Here is a 19420-nt window from a genome sequence, read left to right on the forward strand (position 1 = left end):
ACACACACTATCCCTCCCACTCTCTCTGTCCCTCTCTCTCTCTCTCCCTCTCTCTCCTAAATATCCATCCATCTTTCTCCATTCCACTCTCTCTCTCTCTATCTATGCATCTATTTATACGTTTTGTATTTTTGTATTTTTTGTATTTTTTTTACATTTATTTCCGGGTGTTTAAATTTGGAAATGAAAAAGGATGAGCGAGGGAGAGAGAAGGGAGAGAGAGATGGAAGGAGAGAATGCCTAATTGATGCACCATTGCAAGCCGAAAATAGCAGACCTACAAGCTCACAACGCATCTTGTAGGTCTGCTATATTCGGCACTCAATGTAGTTCATGCGATGAACTAAGAATCAGACTTGAAGAGATGGAGAGAGAGGAACAGAGAGAGAGAGAGAGAGAGAGAGAGAGAGAGAGACACACAGAGAGAAAGAGAGAGAGAGTGGAAGAGAGACAGGAACAGGAGTCAGAGTGCTGCCTGCCTGCTGTGGGTCTGTAATGACATAATGAGAGGACTGTAGCGTTTAGTGGGCGGCTCTTTTTATAGCAACTGTCAAGACAAATGTACAGTCATTCACCGTGATTGAGCGGGTCGGTGTTTGTATGTGTCTGTGTTTGTGCATGCATGCACGTCTAAATATGTGTGTGCGCTTCAGTGTGTTTGTGATATAGTCATGTGTGTGCATGAGTCTGTGTTTTGTAAGGGAAATCGTGTGAGTGTATGTGACTGTGCATTGTATGTGTCTGTGTTTGTGCATGCATGCACATCTAAATATGTGTGTGCGCTTCAGTGTGTTTGTGACATAGTCATGTGTGTGCATGCATCTGTGTTTTGTAAGGGAAATCGTGTGAGTGTATGTGACTGTGCACATGCTTCCCTGTGGTTATAACCATGTAGCGTACACGTATGCGTGTGTGTGTGCGCCACGCACACAACTACGGAATTATGATGTGAGTGAGCAAGAGAGACGGAGAAAGAGAGAAAGGCATGACAGGGATAAATGGAGAGAGAGAACACAGTTGCATCTTAGGAAAAAGGAAGGAAAGTCAAGTCAAACAGGGTGTCACAATGAAAGCTCCGCCCACTTCTGCATAGAGTGACGGGGTCGCAGAGAGGTGACAGTCAGGCCGAAACGGGGTCAAATGAGGTGCAGAGCCCGTAAGTGTGGGGGCAGGTTTAGACTGAAAACAAACCTTCACTATCACGTCAGGTCACAGACAGAGGCCCTCCATCAGGTTTCACACACACACACACACACACACACACACACACACACACACACACACACACACACTTTAGTCTCATATTGCCGGGGCCACTTAATTAAAAATCGAGATCCCTGGCACCTCCCTGGATCCAAAGTCCCACCTTCTAAAAGCAAATACACAACCCTGGATCCCCTGCTCTCCCAGAATTGTTTTAATAAGGATAGAGTTCAATATCGGCAGGACCCGCTACTGAAAGACTCATTGTAGTGGAGACTGCGGGTCTGAATGCCATGTCGGTTCTCTCCTCGTCCATCACACCAACACCTCACCACAGCATTTCTTCAACAATTATGCACACAACTCTATACAGGTGACGGACCTGTGTGTGTGTGTGTGTGTGTGTGTGTGTGTGTGTGTGTGTGTGTGTGTGTGTGTGTGTGTGTGTGTGTGTGTGTGTGTGTTCATGCACGTCCGTCTTTGCATGTGCTCATAAAAATCTGTTGATAATTAAGTAAATGCATACAGTATGTGACTGTTATGTGCAGTATGCATTGTAAGCATCTATGCGAGTTAATGCCTGTAATAAAATCAGTAATATTAATACCAGTACAAAGCTACCATTTATTACTATGACCAGCACTTCCCAAAACGCCTGAATTGTAATCTTGTAAGCGTATACATTTTGGCCTTTCTATGTTTCTGAGTATAATGGGGTGAGTTCTGTGTGTGTGTGTGTATGTATGTATGTGTGTATATATATATGCGAGTCTGTGTGTGCGTGGGTTTTGCGGACATACGCCCGCTTTAATATCATAAGCCTGTGTGAGTCCGGATCCACTGGAAGTAATATAAAACAGACAACATGAGGAAGCCATTTGGCTTCCCCAATGAGGGAAGACAGGCTTTCAGTGCTGTGACCCAACAAATGTTTCCATTCCATTAAAGCCATCAGGCCTGTTTGAAGTGGACGGCTTGTGACGCTGTCTCTGCCACGCTCAATAGACTACAGGCAGCTCTCAGACAGCAGGCCTGGCAGGGTAACACAGCCAGGGTTCGGATCCAAGAACTCTCTGCGCACCTGGGCGTTGCGCTCGGCTCTGACCACATGTACACACACACACACACACACACACACACACACATACAGTACACACGCACACAAACAAGAGTACGTTGATTTTTATTTTTTATTTTTTTGGCAAGGTTATTTATAAGGAAGGATATTGTGTTTTATTAGATAATACCCTGGAAGAGTGGTGATTAAGATAAGTAGCAGAAAAGGAGGGAGCGGAAACGAAAAGTACTATAGACAATGCATGTGGGCTGGGTTTAAACCTGAATGGACTTTATTTTGGGATCAAAACTTCGGTGCACCAATTCAATTCACTTCAGGTTTTAAGCCTTATCGGCATGAAAGAGGAAGAGGATCAATGTTGCCATTTTATCGTTAAGTATATCTCGAAGTACCTAGTTTTTTAACCTATCCTGAATTCAATGCACGCCTAAGTGAACTGGCATTTAGAGTAGCAATCATTAAGTAATTTGTACAACACTACAACATTCTCAATGTTGATTTAACTCTGAGACTGTAAAAATGGACCCGTATAGGGCATAGCAATGGCTGCCATTCTGTAGTGCCACAGAGAGAAAACCCAATTTTTTTTCCCATAGACATTTCTGAAAATATTTATATAAATAATTATAGCCTGGAACCAAGCCATCCAGGCTCCTAATCATGGCCATAAAAAAATCTGTGTCAAAAAATATTTGAAAAAAAAAAGGGGTATTTATTAAATATAGTATATAACAATTAAATATTCAAAGATGTTTTGACACAGAATTAAATGTTTTATGGTCATGAAATGTGACTAAAAGCTGCTCTCATACAGTAGTAGATATGCACACAGACACAAACACACATATGCTCCTGCAGTGGGGTATCGAGAGGGCAAGTCAGTCAAAAAAATGTAATCAAAAGAGGCCAGATGACTGTGATATGAGCAGAGACCGGGGAGAGTGAAAGAATGAGAAAGAGACAGAGACAGAGTGAGAGACAGACACAGACAGACAGACAGACAGAATGAGTAAGGCACAGAGAAAGATTAGGAGACAGAAAAACTGAGAACAGATAATCATAGTGTGTGTTACAAAGAGAGCAAAAAGAGTGAGACAGAGAAAAAGAGAGTGTGTGTGTGTGTGTGTGTGTGTGTGTGTGTGTGTGTGTGTGTGTGTGTGTGTGTGTGTGTGTGTGTGTGTGTGTGTGTGTGTGTGTGTGTGTGTGTGTGTGTGTGTGTGTGTGTGTGTGTGTGAGAGAGAGAGACAAGCGAAAGCTGAGAATGAGGCTGGACCCTTGTGATATTTGGCCCGAGTTAGACACTCTGCAGTCTGGAGAGAGGATCTTCCCACGAGTCACTTAGCTGTGTCTGAGATATACAGAGAGAGAGAGAGAGAGAGAGAGAGAGAGAGAGAGAGAGAGAGAGAGAGAGAGAGAGAGAGAGAGAGAGAGAGAGAGAGAGAGAGATGCATAGACAGAGAGAGAGATGCACAAAGAGATAATGTGAGAGAGATGCACAGAAAGAGGGCGAGAGATGCAATGAGAGCGACGCAGAGAGAGGGAGAGAGAGAGAAAGCGAGGGAGTGTGAGGGGAGGTCACTCACATTCCAGTCCCAAAGAGTTGGCCAGACTCCTCAGACAATTAAAACAAGACCCCCCTCCCCCCCTCACCCACCCCTGTCTCTTGGACCCAAAAACAAAACACGCTTCACACACACTCCCTAACTCATTCTAAATAGCTCCTAGATTGTCACGACATAAATCTAAAGGCCTGTTAAGAAATATATAAAAATGGCATACGCGCGATGAGGGGATTACTGCATTTGGGGGCAGCTCTCACACTTGTGCTTCCCAATCACATCACAGACCAGCTGTGGGTCCCCACTGTTGCTCTCTCACGTGCACGGATAATAACGCACATCCAACCCCTACTCGTCACCTCGAACCCCCCCCCCCCCCTCAGCCCCCTGCCCCACCCACAGCAGGATACTGAGCACTGCACCCCCCTCTGAGACCGGCCCATCATCCCATCCATCACCCCCCCGTTCTGTCCAGGTGGGAGGTAACTCTCCGCTGCTGCTTGTGTGGGATTTGACCCCACACCCGCCACTCCCCCCCCCCCCCCCCACCCCACCTACCACCAAGCTCTGTGGAGACAACATCAAACGGAGGCTTAACCGCAGGACAACGTGAGGCTGAGCCTCCACTGGAACTGACCCGTGTACCTCTTTGCACCTGGTTCTCACAAGAAGAGACACAGAAATCAATGGGAGAGAATAGTAATGGTGCCGAGTAGGACTGGGCGATATGGACAATATTTTCTTTCCAAACACCTCAATGTCAATTTTGAACACTTTTGAAAGTATAAAATAGGGTTTAACTGATTAAAACTAGGAAAAGATAAACACTTATTCCATATATAAATTGGCTTAAGGGAGGAGGGCCGGCTGGCAGACCTCCGACGTCACGCTCACGTCACCATGACTCGGCCATAACCATATAAGGAGTTCCCAATGCAGTTACGCCCAAATCTGGAGTGTGTTGTCTAACCTCAATGTGTCATCATGGCATCAGCAAACAAATCAGTCAGCTCCATAGATGGGCACAAGAGGGGGCATGCCATGCTCAATGTATATGGGCATATACTGATGACATCAGGGATCTCCATATATGGGCATAAAAGGAATAAGGTCTGACAGATACAGAGATCTCCATAATGTGGGCATAAAAGGGACAAGAACAGACAGATACAGAGACCTATATGAGATCTAGTATATGCCCATATATGGGCATATACTGATGACATCAGGGATCTCCATATATGGGCATAAAAGGGACAAGGAACGACAGATACAGAGATCTCCATATACAGGCATATTACATTACATTACAGTCATTTAGCAGACGCTTTTATCCAAAGCGACTTACAATAAGTGTATTCAACATAGGTAGGGAACGAAACTACTAATCACCAGAGGTCTTAAGTGTATTTCCTGTAAAAACAAGCAACCAAGAGTATACCTAGCGCTAAGGTAAAAGTGCAATATATCAGCTATCTACTTTCAAGCACATGAGATAAAATAGCCAAATCAAATGAGCACGAGCTAATCAATCCAATACAACAATAGTTCCTAAACTAGTTAACAACAAGTAGGCCAGGCAAAGAGGAAGGGTAGTGTTTCCTGAAGAGGTGGGTTTTCAGCCTGCGGCGAAAGATGGGCAGTGACTCTGCTGTCCTGACATCAGTGGGAAGTTCATTCCACCACTGTGGGGCCAGAACAGAAAAAAGTCGTGACCGTGTCGATCGACCAGAAGGACCGTTGAGTGGCGGGGGAGTCAGTCGCCCCTTGGTGGCCGACCGGAGTGGTCGGGAAGGGTTGTGGGCATTGACCAATACCCGGAGGTAAGAGGGAGCTGTTCCTTTCACTGCCCTATAGGCTAGCACCAGGGTTTTAAACTGAATGCGAGCCGCTACGGGGAGCCAGTGCAGGGAACGGAGAAGGATAGTTGTGTGAGAGAAGCATATAAGTCAGACCGGTGGTGCGACGTAGGTGTGAGGGTCCCGAGCCTCTAGTATGACAAAATTCCAGGTGGCATCTAGTCTAATATCACGATAGAACATAGATATAGCCCTAGGGCTGAGACTACACAAAGAAGCAACACATAAATAAAAACACGTCAACAGAGCTTTAAGCAGCAGCCTCTATTTTGAGGTGCGTTTTGATGTTGGTAAATTTGTATCCATTCTGTGTCCATGTATTCACTTCTCTCTCTGTTTACCTGTCCGCCTGTGTGTCCATCAGTCACATTTTTAGCGGCGCTAGCCGCTCGCTCTATACCTTTAGGTATAGAGCGGATATTAGCCCTCTATACCTGGCTTTTGCGTCAACGTTCTGATTGGTCAGACACGTCAACAAAGTGATTGGTCAAGCTTCACGTGACACGTGGCTATAAACACATTATAAACACTTATTGATGACAAAATGTATCAAAGGCGCCGCTACCTTCACACAGGTGTGATTTTTTTGTTCTGCTTTACTTTTGACAGTGACAGTGAGAGAGTGACAGGAAAGGTGTGTGTGAGAGAGAGGGGATGACATGCAGCAAGGAGCCTGGGGTTGGATTCTAACCCGGCCCAGCTGGGGAAGGACTATAGCCTTTATGTGGTATGTGTGAGCTCTTACCAGGTGAGCCACCGGGGAGCCCGCATCTGTCTATTTCTTTTTACCATTTTCTGTCCCTTTGTCTGCTAGTCTCTGTCCACCAGTCTGTCTAAGAGTGTGTGTGTGTGTGTGTGTGTGTGTGTGTGTGTGTGTGTGTGTGTGTGTGTGTGTGTGTGTGTGTGTGTGTGTGTGTGTGTGTGTGTGTGTGTGCACTGTGTATGTGACTTAGGGGGTGGGGGGCCAGAGTATCCTGCCAGGTCAATGTGAAAGCTGAGGATTCCGGTTACACAAGGCAGAGAGCAAAGAGAGAAAAACAGAGCGGTAGAGGGAGAAGGGCAGCATCTGCTTCCATCCTCAACCCAGCAGGGGAGAGCTTAGGGCCTGTCAGTCTGAGACACACTGCCAGCTGCCTGCATAGGCCTGCATTGCTCAGCACACAGGCCGCGCGCACAGGCACGCACACACACACACACACACACACACACACACACACACACACACACACACACACACACACACACACACACACACACACACACACACACACACACACACACACACACACACACACACACACACACACACACACACACACACACACACACACACACACACACACAGTCTCTCTCTCTCTCTATCAACTTCAATTCCGTTTTCAGTTTAATATGCTTTAATGGCATGAAAAGGTACATGAACTATATTGCCAAATGTTGTAGTATAAAAGTGGAGCATGCAACCAAGTATAAATCAGGCATTAGAAAGGAAAGACAGTCAGAGATATAAGTGACGTATATTCCTGCTCTTACTACAGTATATACGCACACACATAAAAGCCTTTGGCATGCCTATTTGTTTCCAATATCTGTGTCTAGAAAGCAGCCAATGAACTGTCGATGGTGAGATCTGCTTGTATTGTTTAGACTATCATCGCGTCTCAGAACCCAAAACAACTTGTGTGCGTCTCTGCCGCGATCAAAGTGGTGCTCAAGTCCCATTGAGTCCAATGTCAAAATGACATTAGAAGTTCAAAGACCAGACACTAGCAGCAGTAGGTGAAGCATCCAACCGGGACGCGTAGCGAGTAGCTGATGGTATGTCAACCACATAATCGCAAAATCGCTGGTCTGATTCTGGCAAGGATCTGTCCTAAATGTCCTGTTGCTCAACACTGTCCGGTCTGAATAAAAGCAACACATAAATAAATAGAAAATCCTAACTGGGCATCCATCCAGGAGAGGATTTAATCTCGTAATATAGTGGTTCATAATGATTTTGACTTGTGAACCCGAAAAACAACTACATAAATATTGAATACCGTATTTTACATGGTGACTTAAGCATGAATTGGCTTCTGCATCTGGATTAAAGACATTTTTTAAACCAGTGGTTCCCAAACAGAGTGCCACCAAGGCACATTGGTGTGCCATGAGACAAGTCCAGGTGTGGGATTTTGGACTAGCAAATGTGCTCAAAATCTATACCATGAAAATATATATATTAAATATATTATAATTAGATCTACAAGGTCACAATGTGTCATGATGCAATAAATTGTGGCGTTTGACTTGCCCATTGTGGTGTGCCTTGGCCACAATCATTTTGAAAACCACGGCTTTGACGGAACTCCAAAACCCAGGTTGAGAATAAATGTAAACCACTGTGAGGCGTCTAGCCTCCATCAGCCCTGCTATCACTCTGTCTCTGCTGACCTGCTGAGTCTGCTCTGCTGCTGGCCTGTCTATCACCCAGTCAGCAACTAGCAGCCAACAGCCTCTGACACCCAATCACATGTTATCAGATTCCCAGCCAATTACAGCTCAACTCCCGGTCCCTCGGCCAATCACCCTGCACTGTACTGCCAACTCCTGACAGGATTAGAAGGGAGAGAGAGAGAAAGAGGGGAGAAAGAAAGAGAGAAAGAGGGAAAGAAAGAAAGAAAGAAAGAAAGAAAGAAAGAAAGAAAGAAAGAAAGAAAGAAAAGAAAAATGATAGAAAAAGCGCTATATAAATCAGAGTTGAAAGAATGAAAGAAATACATTTATAGAAAAAGCACTTTATAAATCGGTGTAAAAGAAAGAAAGAAGGAAAAAAAGAAAATCATTTTAGCGTGTTTATGGTTTACGAGTGCAACTCCAAATCTCAGGGCAGACATGAGGACACATCTAGGGTCAGGTTTCTGTCTGTAAAGCTACACATGCACACACATAGACACACGCACATGTGTGCAAACACACACACAGTCACATAACCTAACCATAGCCCCTGCCTTGCCACGGTAACTGCAGTGAAATAGCTCAGCAGTGGGAAAAACCCTCAATCTTAACTGGACAAGAGTTCATGCTCTCTCTTTCTCTACGCAGCATTAGTCCCACATTTCTGATGTTCCGATGTTGAATATTTACTTGTTTACCAGCAGAAACCCAGTCTTTGTTCTATGTCCCACAAGAGTACATTGACGCAAATCCAATCCCATTGAACATTATGAAATGTTAAAACTTGTAAATGCTAAATGATTTAATATAAAAAGCATATTGATATTAAATACAAAACCCTAACAAAAATTTGGGAAATTTCTATTAAAAGAGCCAAAACAAAAAATTGCACACAAGGTCCCTGTGCACCTCCTCTAAATTCTGCCTCCCCAAACAATTACCCAAGTAAGCTGAGACACACACACACACACACACACACACACACACACACACACACACACACACACACACACACACACACACACACACACACACACACACACACACACACACACACACACACACACACACACACACACACACACACACACACACAGGTTGGAGCCAGTGACCAGACGAAACAAAGTACAAGTTCAAGGGTATGTCAGCTAATTAATCCCTTCACACAATTAGGGATCAGATAGCTTATCGCTATGTAAAATAAGGAATATTTATTACTCTCATTAGGTGCCATCAACCTCTTCAAATGCATGTGCTCCTCGAAATGTGCTGAATCTTTCTTGTGTGCGTGCGTGTGTTTAGTCAACGTGTGTGAGTGTGTAGGATAGGGTTGGGGGTTTAGTGTAGTTTTACTACTCTGAGCCACAGGGGGCAGACCTCAGTTTATTGAGCTGCTGCTAAGGGCAGGGATTAAGTTACACCTGCAATTAACGCCCCAAAACCCTCTCTGCAAATGCAAACGCACACACACACACACACACACACACACACACACACACACACACACACACACACACACACACACACACACACACACACACACACACACACACACACACACACACACACACACACACACACACACACACACACACACACACACACACACACACACACACACACACACACACACACAGCTGCAGCCGTTTATTCACCCTGCTTGTGTGGGATGCCAAGACAACACGAGCAATGACAGTAACTCAACTCTCCATATGCTGCCAACCCCCCCCCCCCCCCCCCCAACACACACACACACACACACACACACTCTGACATCATGCACTTTGGCATTGTAATGCTAGGGTACATTAGGGCAGAGGTGGGGGCTTGAGTGGTGGTTCTGGGTCGGGCAGTAAGTCCACTTGAGGAGGTTCTGGAAATGAAACCCAACACTGCCCTGTTAGCTTACGTTTCTGTCTTTACCACTCCAGCTGTGTTCATTAAAACCTTACAGTCAAAGCAAAGGTATTTACAGTGCCCCCCTGAATCACTGGATTACAGAGAGACCTTGCCTACATTGAGCAGGGGCACGCTCACTCCACACGCCAACACACACACACACACACACACACGCACACGCACACACACACTTGTGATTTCAGTCTTCCTCACACTGCACGGACAGTGATGGTATAGCGCCCTCTAGGTTGTGGCAGGAGCAGACTGCTGGGTAAAGAGAGGTGTTAACACGCAGGGGACGTTTTGCGGCAAGGTGGTCTAGCGCTTCAAGATAGCAGTCCCCTGGCTGGAGTGCGATGGGTTAAAAAGCCAATGTGTTCATTGACAGCCAACGCAAATATGACAGGTTCAGTCAGCCACGACAACCAATGCATCCATCAACAGACCAGTGGCCAGACCAAGTTTTACTGGGTAAGACAGCAAACCTGCTGACTCACTGTGAAGTTGGTCTGGATGAGAGCGTTGGCTAAACGTCTCAAGTGTAAATACATTGGGGTACTGTACCCACTCTTCTAACCCCCCCACATACACACACACTTCTGTCACCTCGCGGGCAGAGTCGGCGTGATGAATGGCCAACCGCTCTCATCAATCATTCGTGATTGGGCCTGATCTGCGCTGTGATTGGCTAATTAGCCTCATCTGTAACCATTACTGTGCAGGGAGGCAGCTGCAGCGGACGAAAAAAAAGGGGGATAAGAAAAATAAAGAAGGTGAAAAACGACACCACCAGGGGTCTGTCCTGTCACCTTACTGCCTCTGCACGATCACTGCAATGAGACAGCTACTGCCACACACACACACACACACACACACACACACACACACACACACACAGACACAATGCCTGGAACTAGACAGCTATTGCAACCACACACATGCACGCACAAGCACACTTGGGAAAACCTATCGAGGAGCGAAATTTCACAGCTAATTATATTTTGAATATAAATATTGGAGTAGGATTGCCGAGTTGTCCTGCAGAATTGCGGGGAACTGTGACTGTGTGTGTGTGTGTGTGTGTGTGTGTGTGTGTGTGTGTGTGTGGGTGTGGGTGTGTGTGTGTGTGCGGTGAGCTGTGACAAGTGTGGGTCCGCTCCATCATCTCATCTGGCAACGGTTTCACACTCCAGCCAGCGTTGCAGCAGCGAGGGCAGCAACGCCTGCCTCCCGGGGGCCCGGAGGGGGGGTGGGGGGGTAATGAGAGCCAGTTATTACATGTCAGAGGGGGAAAGATCTGGTAACTGGGTGGCGACCGCTCTGCCAGATGAGTGTCCGACAGGGAATGAACAGGACAATCTGGTGAAGTGTACTGTAGGTCTAGTCAACTCAATGGTATCAAGAGTTGGGAAACGGAGAGGGAGAGAAAGAGAAATGGAGAGAGAGAATAGAACAGATAGACAGACACGCAGGCATATTATGCAGACAGAGAAACATTCTCAGAAGTAAGCGAGGCAGCACAGAGTATGAGAGAGAGTGACAGAGAGAGTGAGAGAGAGAAAAAGAGAGACTGAAAGAGTGAGACAGAGAAAGAGAGAGAGAGCCAAACCACCAGGCCTGCTCCTGACTGTTCTACGCACAGGAAATGGCCGTCTCTGCAGCCAGGAGGGGTTTGAGGGTGGATGGATTGGTGGAGAGGGGCCAGGGTCTGGTGAGGCCCCCCTCTGAACAGCTGTACCCACTGTGGGCCAACTCAAGGTGGGGGCACTGCCCATCTCAGGTTAGGGTCTAGGAAGGGGGGAATGAGAGAGGCGAAGGCCTACACTTCCAAGATGAGTGAGTACAACCATTCATCTTCCACTGATCAGACGTCAGAGGCCTCGCCCCCGAGAGCCGCTTCGCCGATCCACTGCCAGTGCCAACTCCAGAACCAGAACTTTGTACGATCTCCCACCAAAGCCCCCCAGTGAAAAGCAAAAGTGCTCAGCTCCCATAATGGCATAATAAAGGGCCCCATTGAGAGCATACACATTGCTGGATGTGCTCTTGCTTTTGCTCTGCTAGTCTCTGGTCTGCTCTGGGCCCCTGACATCCGATACCCAAGTGGGGAGGACGCCCAGCCCAGCCCAGCCGGCCACACGCCTTCAGACGTTGTTAGAGCAGACACACAGCACACAGCCCCTACTGCCACCCGCAATCCATCCACAGCCAATTACCACCAATTTCTCTGTCCTGGGCAGGGGCAGAGAGGGAGACAGGGAGAGAGAGAGAGAGAGAGACATGGGGAGAGAGAGGGGCCGAGAAAGAATAATGTGCACACAGATGGTTCTGTTTACAAATGGCCCATTGTTTGGTTTTGTCATGGCAACATCCTGCTGACGGCAGCAAAACAAAAAAATATGCATATAACTTAACCAAAGAAGATGGGTAGAGAGAGAGGCCAACAGAGGCTGAGAAAGTGTGTGTGTGAGAGAGAGAGACATGGTGAATGTGTTTGATGTGCAGGTGGGGTGGAGTTAAGCTTCCAGAAGCGGGGAGATGGCTCATTTATGTATAATGCATAAACGTCCCCACAAACACTGCTTCTGTTCCCCCCCCCATCCCCGTCTGCCACCCCTCCCTCCCCGCCAGCCACTGCCTCAGTTTCCCCCCTCGCAGCATCTCGGCTTCTGTTTGACTTCCCGAAAATCTCTGCTCTCTTTTCCGAAACTGGAGACGCTTTGCGAGGCGAGGAGGTGCCTGATTCACCAGGCCTGGAATGTCAACGTTCCCACAGGAAACCTGGAGCGTCTCAAGCCACGGTGTCCTGGACAGGCGCATGCATGCATGCACGCACACACACACACACTTGCAGATGCACAGACTAGACTTAATCGGCCACACACTCAAACATACACCGACCAACATACTGTTCTCATCAAATGCAGAGGCAGACCCTATGTGCCCATATAAACAGTGATAAGATGTGCACATATACACGTGCCTGCTCAGACACACATACACACAATGCTAGACAGAGGCAACCACACCATCAGCACCATCTCTCAAACGAGAGCTCCGTTAATGCTACTTTTTTTCGTTTTATCTTAATATTTTATTTCAGCAGGGCTTCACAACATCATAAATCAGTACCTTCATCTGTCAACTGAGAAATATATTCATACCCGGACATTATTTTATACAACAGCATCCTGCTGCGGTGAGGCCTTTCAACGTGACCGTATTTCTAACCCTCTAGCCGAGGGTGGAGAGTTAAGAGAGACTTGCTGCTGCTCTACTTCCTGAACAAACAGTCTGGACAAAGGACAGAGTGCTGTTATCCTCTGTGGTTAGGAGAGGGGAGAGGGGGGGGTATATGACTGATCTACGATGGGCCTGGATCTGGTGAGTACTGACGCAGTGTCTGTACCCCACCTTAACAGCGTGAGGGCGGCTCGTCACCGCATGCCTCTGACGGCAGTGACCTCCCGCACTGCAATCTCCCCCACCGCCCCGCCAACAACCTACAGTGCTCACCCCTATGCCCCACACCCCCCCTAATAATAACAGGGACTGCCGCTGTCCGACATGGCAACCCGCAGAGTCTTTCATCTTCGCGGCTATGTGCATAAAGCGTGCTCGCTTTTGCGTTTATAGTTGTCACATGCGCGATCGCACGCTGATTGACATGCGTGCGTGGCCATCCGCGCGCGCACACACACAAAACACTTGCATACCGAGGGCCCCGTCTGCTCCTGGACGTGGCGAACCCTCTGATCGTTTCATCTCCCAAGTTCTTCCTCTGCTTGCTGCTGGCACCATTACATGAACACAAACACCGTATTTCTGTCATCATTCCCCAGGAGCCGGCATTCCCTTAATATCTCTCTTTTCTTCTGCGGGCGATTTCTTTAGGGGGGTGGGAGGGGTGGACGGTGGAGGACATGGGGGGGGGGGGGGTCTGAGTTTTGGAGGGGATCTGGGACATTGGTGAGTTGTGGGAAACTAGAGTGCAGTCTGTGGCCTCACAGCATGTTGCCCTCTCCCATCCCCTCCCCTTCCCCTTCTCCTTTCTCTCTCCCCTCTGTTTCTTTCTTGGCAGAGAATCATAGCAGGCTTCATGCAGATCACATATTGCGGCCTCAAATGATCTGGGAAAACATACCCCACCCCCCCAATGCCGCAGGGTACACGCACGTCTGAACTCTGTTCAACTCCAAAGCGGTGCGCGGACTGTACGTGCGTTACTGTACCTTCCGTTTATGAGCTATGTGTGTGGTGAAGCTTAACCATGTGTGCAGGTACAACATTGTGTGAGAGTGTGCCTTTATGTATATATACAGTGTGTGTGTGTGTGCTTCTCAGCTCTTTACCTCAACATAGTCCTTGGCGTGGCCCCAGTCTCTCTTGGAGTCCAGGTTGCCCAGACTGAAGCTCTCCAGCTGGCCTAGGTGAATCTTCGCTACTGAACGGCTAATCTTACGGGTGACAAAGTTGGCTCCTGCAAAGACAAGAAATGTGAAATCATGATCAACAAATGGGATACAGGCAGGTGTACACACACAACAATAGTGGTTAGGTATAGGGTGAGGAGTATGACATGCCTACCAGTACCAACCCCTAGTACATACATGGGCAACTGGCGGCCCGGGGGCCACATGCGCCCCCCACCTTCACTTAATGCGGCCCGCAGGTTAATATTGGAATACTGATATATTATTGATTTCAGCTGTTACAATTCCAAACATGCAAACATTCCAAACATGCAAACACCCGTCTGTATTAGTAGCTTAATGACTAGTATTAAAATTCTATTGTCTTTTTTTATGTCCTATGTATTTGTAGTTAAGTTCATAAAATTACATTTGAAATTAAATAAAAATGTTACTTTTCAGGATTCCAATTCAAAAATAGCAAAAAGAAAAACAGGATTCAAATTCAAAAATAGCAAAAATAGCAGATCTACAAGCTCAAAACGCGTCGCGCTGCGACGCGTTTTGAGCTTGTAGATCGGCTATTTTTGCTACTTTTGTGTGACAAAGAATGGCGAAGTACAGCATTAATTTACGAAAAAAAAAGTCAAAATACAGAGATAAGAGGTGTCTGCCCGACAGTATAAGCAATGTGGCCCTCTGGAGTGAGTGTGGAAATATAGTGGCCCTCTACATCATCAAAGTTGCCCACCCCTGCCCTAGTACTACCCCTTGTCAGCTGACCACACCCTGCCTCCGTGCCCTCTCCACCACCAACTGAACACTACTACTGAAAGTCCTATGCTTTCAACCAAACCTCGAGTCCTGTATCGCCATCCGAGCAAATGCAAAAAAGCCCAGAAGCTGCCACGAGTCAGAGCAATATGTTTCCACCTCACGTCTCACCCGGCAAATCTCTTTAAGAAACCTTCCTACACTTTTATCATTCCCCCCCCCTTAATTCACCATTTCGGTCTCAACCCTGGGCTGGGCGCCAAGCCAAATCTCTGAGCACCAAAAACCCAGGGAAGCTCCGCAGAAAAAACACAGCGCGGAACCAAACAGGCCCGGCGCATCAAGGCGGACCACCCCAGCTCGGCTGGTTGCGGCGTGTCCGGTCCACAGGAACACCGCAGTGTGGGCCAGGCCAGTCCGACCGCCCTGTAAGCAATTCATTTTCTCTATCTTCTTCGTCTCTTCTGTGAGCCGACACACGTGGAGATATTATCTGTGGCAAAAACAAATGAGCTCCTAATGACTTTTTCTGTGCCGCTAGCCAGGATGAGAGCGGCTTTGTGTGTTTGGCGGAACACAGAGGCTCGGTGTCGTGTTCTCTCTGTTCCCCCACTGCAGGGAGGGAAGGGAGAGACGCAGCAGAGAGCTCTGGAACTAAACCCTCCAAGCCTCCAACCAAAACACAGCATTATACAGATGGATATCAACACCAAATATTAGGGTGTCACGTCTAATAATGGCGTCGGCTGAAGTGAAACAGCTTATTAGAGCTTGCGGGTTGCAACCATGGCTCGGGGTCCATGCCATGCCCACCTCTTGGAAAGCACCAAACTGCCGAAAATTTAATAAAACTGTCATTTCAAAGGATAGCTTATAGCAATCAAAAAGTGGGATATCAAGAGCCCACACAACAGCTTATATATATGCCTGCCATAACCTTATGTGACCCTCTGAAGTGCTGGAGCTTCTACAGGCCACTTTAAGCTCATCAAGCCCCCCCGAGGTGAATGTGGCGGGGTTCTCTTCCCCCTCCGCATCCGTCCCCTGGCCATAATTGCACGGGGGCTGTCTCGACACTGTATCACTGCGTCCTGACATGTAGCAGAGCCCCGATTTAGATCCCATGAACCCAATCATGCGAATGCACCGAAATTTGTAGCAATTATTTCATATAAAAGCGACAGCCCCTGGGCAGGCTGAGCGAAAACAGACCTGAGGAAGTTAGACACGCTTACTCGAGGAAATACAGCGCGGGCGGTGTGTTGGTTTTGCGGGGTCACGCAGCACCCATGTCAACGCCGCTTTGTTGACGCGTTTGAGAGACTACGTGTTTGGCTTGACTTTCGATGGTGTGTCCTGCCATCGCTTACAAAAGGCTTACAATAACCCCTTTTCTTTACGTTATCCAGGGAAATCAGAAAAAGCCGTCTGTTATCCAAGTGTATGCACAATTTGTGTCATTGACACATTAATGAGGAAATAGCATAGATCTATGAAGCGTAGATAAATTGTCGTTGGAAAGCCCCCCCCCCCCCAGTCTTGTCTCTGCATGATCCTCTCATCAGGGCCCTGGGGGCCTCTCTCTAACCTGGCAGGTCATTATCTGTTCTGGCAAGTACTAGCCCCGCTGCTAGCTGCAGTCAAATGTTAACCATCTATTATTCATCTGCCACTGATGCATCAGTGATTGTCAGCTTCTCGCTCAGACATTTCAGCTAAAATGGGCTCTTATCGCATCACCAGGTGCGGAATGTTTCATACCTGTCTTACAGCATTCTGTCACTCTCAGCGATGGGCAGAAGTGTGTGTGTGTGTGTGTGTGTGTGTGTGTGTGGCCACTATGCTTTTACACACACACTTCTCACATGTCGATGCCTGGCTTTGGCATGTAACAGGATGCCAGATTGGTAACAACAGTAAATGGCATGGCAGGGTTCCCATGAGCCCCCCTCTCCAAGCCAAACTCGAGGTTTTGCAGGTTAAACACAGGTTGTCAAAACTCTGCCGAGCTGGCTGTTATGGGGACACGGGGATACAGTATAACATAGAACGAACCCCAATCAGTTATAAAGTCCACACACACACACACACACACACACACACACACCTGTGCTACCCCAGTAAAGCTCACACCTCTGTTTAGAGTGGCTCTGGTCCCCGCTTGGCCTAATTGGTGTGCGGAGCAGAGCGCGTACTGCGCCTTAATGGAGCAGCCTGCCCTGCGCCGCTGCACAAAGCCTTCACTGTTACTGGCCCGGGTGTTAATGTGTTTCCTTTACTGGCAGCGGTACCGCAGGACAGCCAGGGGAGGAGGGGGGGAGGGCATTTGGGGTGGGGGGAGCTAACGGGAGGTTTAGGGCCCAAGCGGGGCGGCGGTGGCCGTTTAACCTCGCCCGCGGCCCCGCGGAAAGTCCAATAAAACCACGGGCCGTGAAAACCGAGCAGACAGCAAAAGCCGTGCCAGAAACTGACACTCATTCCCTTTCTCTCTCCCCCCTCTCACTCATTCTCACTCAACCGTTTCTCCCCCCCAATTCCATTTCATTTCTTTGGCCAGGAAAGGGACAGGAAAAACGTAGCACACACCGGCTTGCATTGGCACAGCTGGACCTGAGGATGGGGAGAGGGGGGTGGGGCCGTCCTTCTGGCCAGAGCCAGTCCACTGGGCCATGTCAGTGGAGAGGCATGTGGATCCAGACAGGACCAGGGGGTGTCTGGGTGGTTGGGGACTCAGGCCTTGGGGGGGGAGGGGGGTTCATGGAGGGGACTGCGGGAGGGTACCCAGGAAAATCTGTACCGTTAATTTAACTCAGAGTGTAGCCCAGCGTGTTCTGGGCTGCGTTGCTCTAAGTGGCACACTGCTGACGGACGTAGGGTGACTTATGAAGTTTGTCTTCACACACCATGACGGCCCAGCCTTCAGTCTGACCTCAGGATGTCTCTGACTCACACACCTATATATTACTCTGTGTATCCGAGTTTGTGTTCGCATATATGTGTCTGTGTGTCTGTGTGTGAGAGAACAGAAGTGGGCTTCAAAGCTCAGGGAAAATTTGAGCTCTCCAACCATACATCCATTTGACTGCTCTGTGTGTGTTTGTGTGTGAGTACACATTTCCAAGGAGTTAAGATTCAAAAGTAGTGTATTTCACTCAAACCACTCTACTCTAAATATAGAAGGCAAGAAGATGCATGTCTTTTTCCCCCCTAATGGTCCAGTCGATTAGTGCACTCACTATATTGGAAATATTGCTTACTTGCTGAAGTAAATCTTGGTCTCCACTATGTAATATGCCAAATATTTCTCTACTATATCTCACCGTCTACTAGCAACTAATAGTACCTCCCTAAAAAGGAATGGTGTTATGTCAAGTCTCCATTTCTGCTGCCATACTTACCATGTCCAGCTGTTATAAGGCCCTCCCTTGTAGAGGGAGTTATGAACCATTCCCTTCTCATGTAGAGTCAGACTAAACTTTGGCATGGATTAATATGATACTAAAAATAGGCATGTGGGCTGATTCTTCTTAGAAAGATATAACAAAAGAAATAAATGCTGTCACTTGGAATGTTGCTAAAGCTTTTTCAAAGTTTATTCCACTAATATGACATGGGAGTTAATGCATGGGAAACTCTTTTTGAAGTAGCCTCGCTCTCAACATTGGAAAAAATCCAAAATGGTCAAGACTTTTGATTTTTAATGCTGTACAGCAGCCGAGATGTCATGGAAACACAGGTTTCATCAACAAAGAGGTTACGCACCTGTTCTGGAATTCACCCAGAACTGCAAATCCCATAATCCTGTTCTGTCTTTGAGCAATGGTGTTGTGGAGGGGGTGGAGGGGTTGAAATGAAAGGCTTTTGTGGTGAGATTCCACGTGAGAGACGCCCCCTTCACTTTGCACCTCCGCCCCTGCACGCCCAGGGATTTGGGCCGACCCCGCATCGCCCCATTTACCCCCAAAAATGAAAGCATACTCCGCGATACTCTAATACGAGGAATAAATTTGCGGCTCTTTTTCTGTCTAGGCAACTTCAGCCACTTCTCTCCAGCACTCTAGTTATCAGACCGTGACTTATGACCGTGATACCATGACTTGTAGGAACACCGAGTGATTCTCCGGCAGTTTTTTTTATGAATCTTCCTTGGGCTAAGGGTGGGGGCGAGGGGTTGGTTAAAGTTCCACCCGGACCCAAAGA

At 47.6% G+C, this 19420-nt stretch overlaps 1 protein-coding gene across 1 annotated transcript in view; it reads right to left on the reverse strand.

The window, feature by feature from the left end:
* The window catches only part of gmds (GDP-mannose 4,6-dehydratase), a 167546-nt gene that overhangs the window by 81887 nt on the left and 66239 nt on the right, over positions 1-19420 (reverse strand). The window contains exon 7 of the mRNA XM_084067896.1: positions 14387-14514. Within this exon, the coding sequence (XP_083924022.1) occupies positions 14387-14514 (128 nt within the window). The remainder of the gene's footprint in view (positions 1-14386; positions 14515-19420) is intronic.

Source organism: Gymnoscopelus microlampas, assembly GCF_963454915.1.
Source record: "Gymnoscopelus microlampas genome assembly, chromosome: 9".
Classification (NCBI taxonomy): Eukaryota; Metazoa; Chordata; class Actinopteri; order Myctophiformes; family Myctophidae; genus Gymnoscopelus; species Gymnoscopelus microlampas.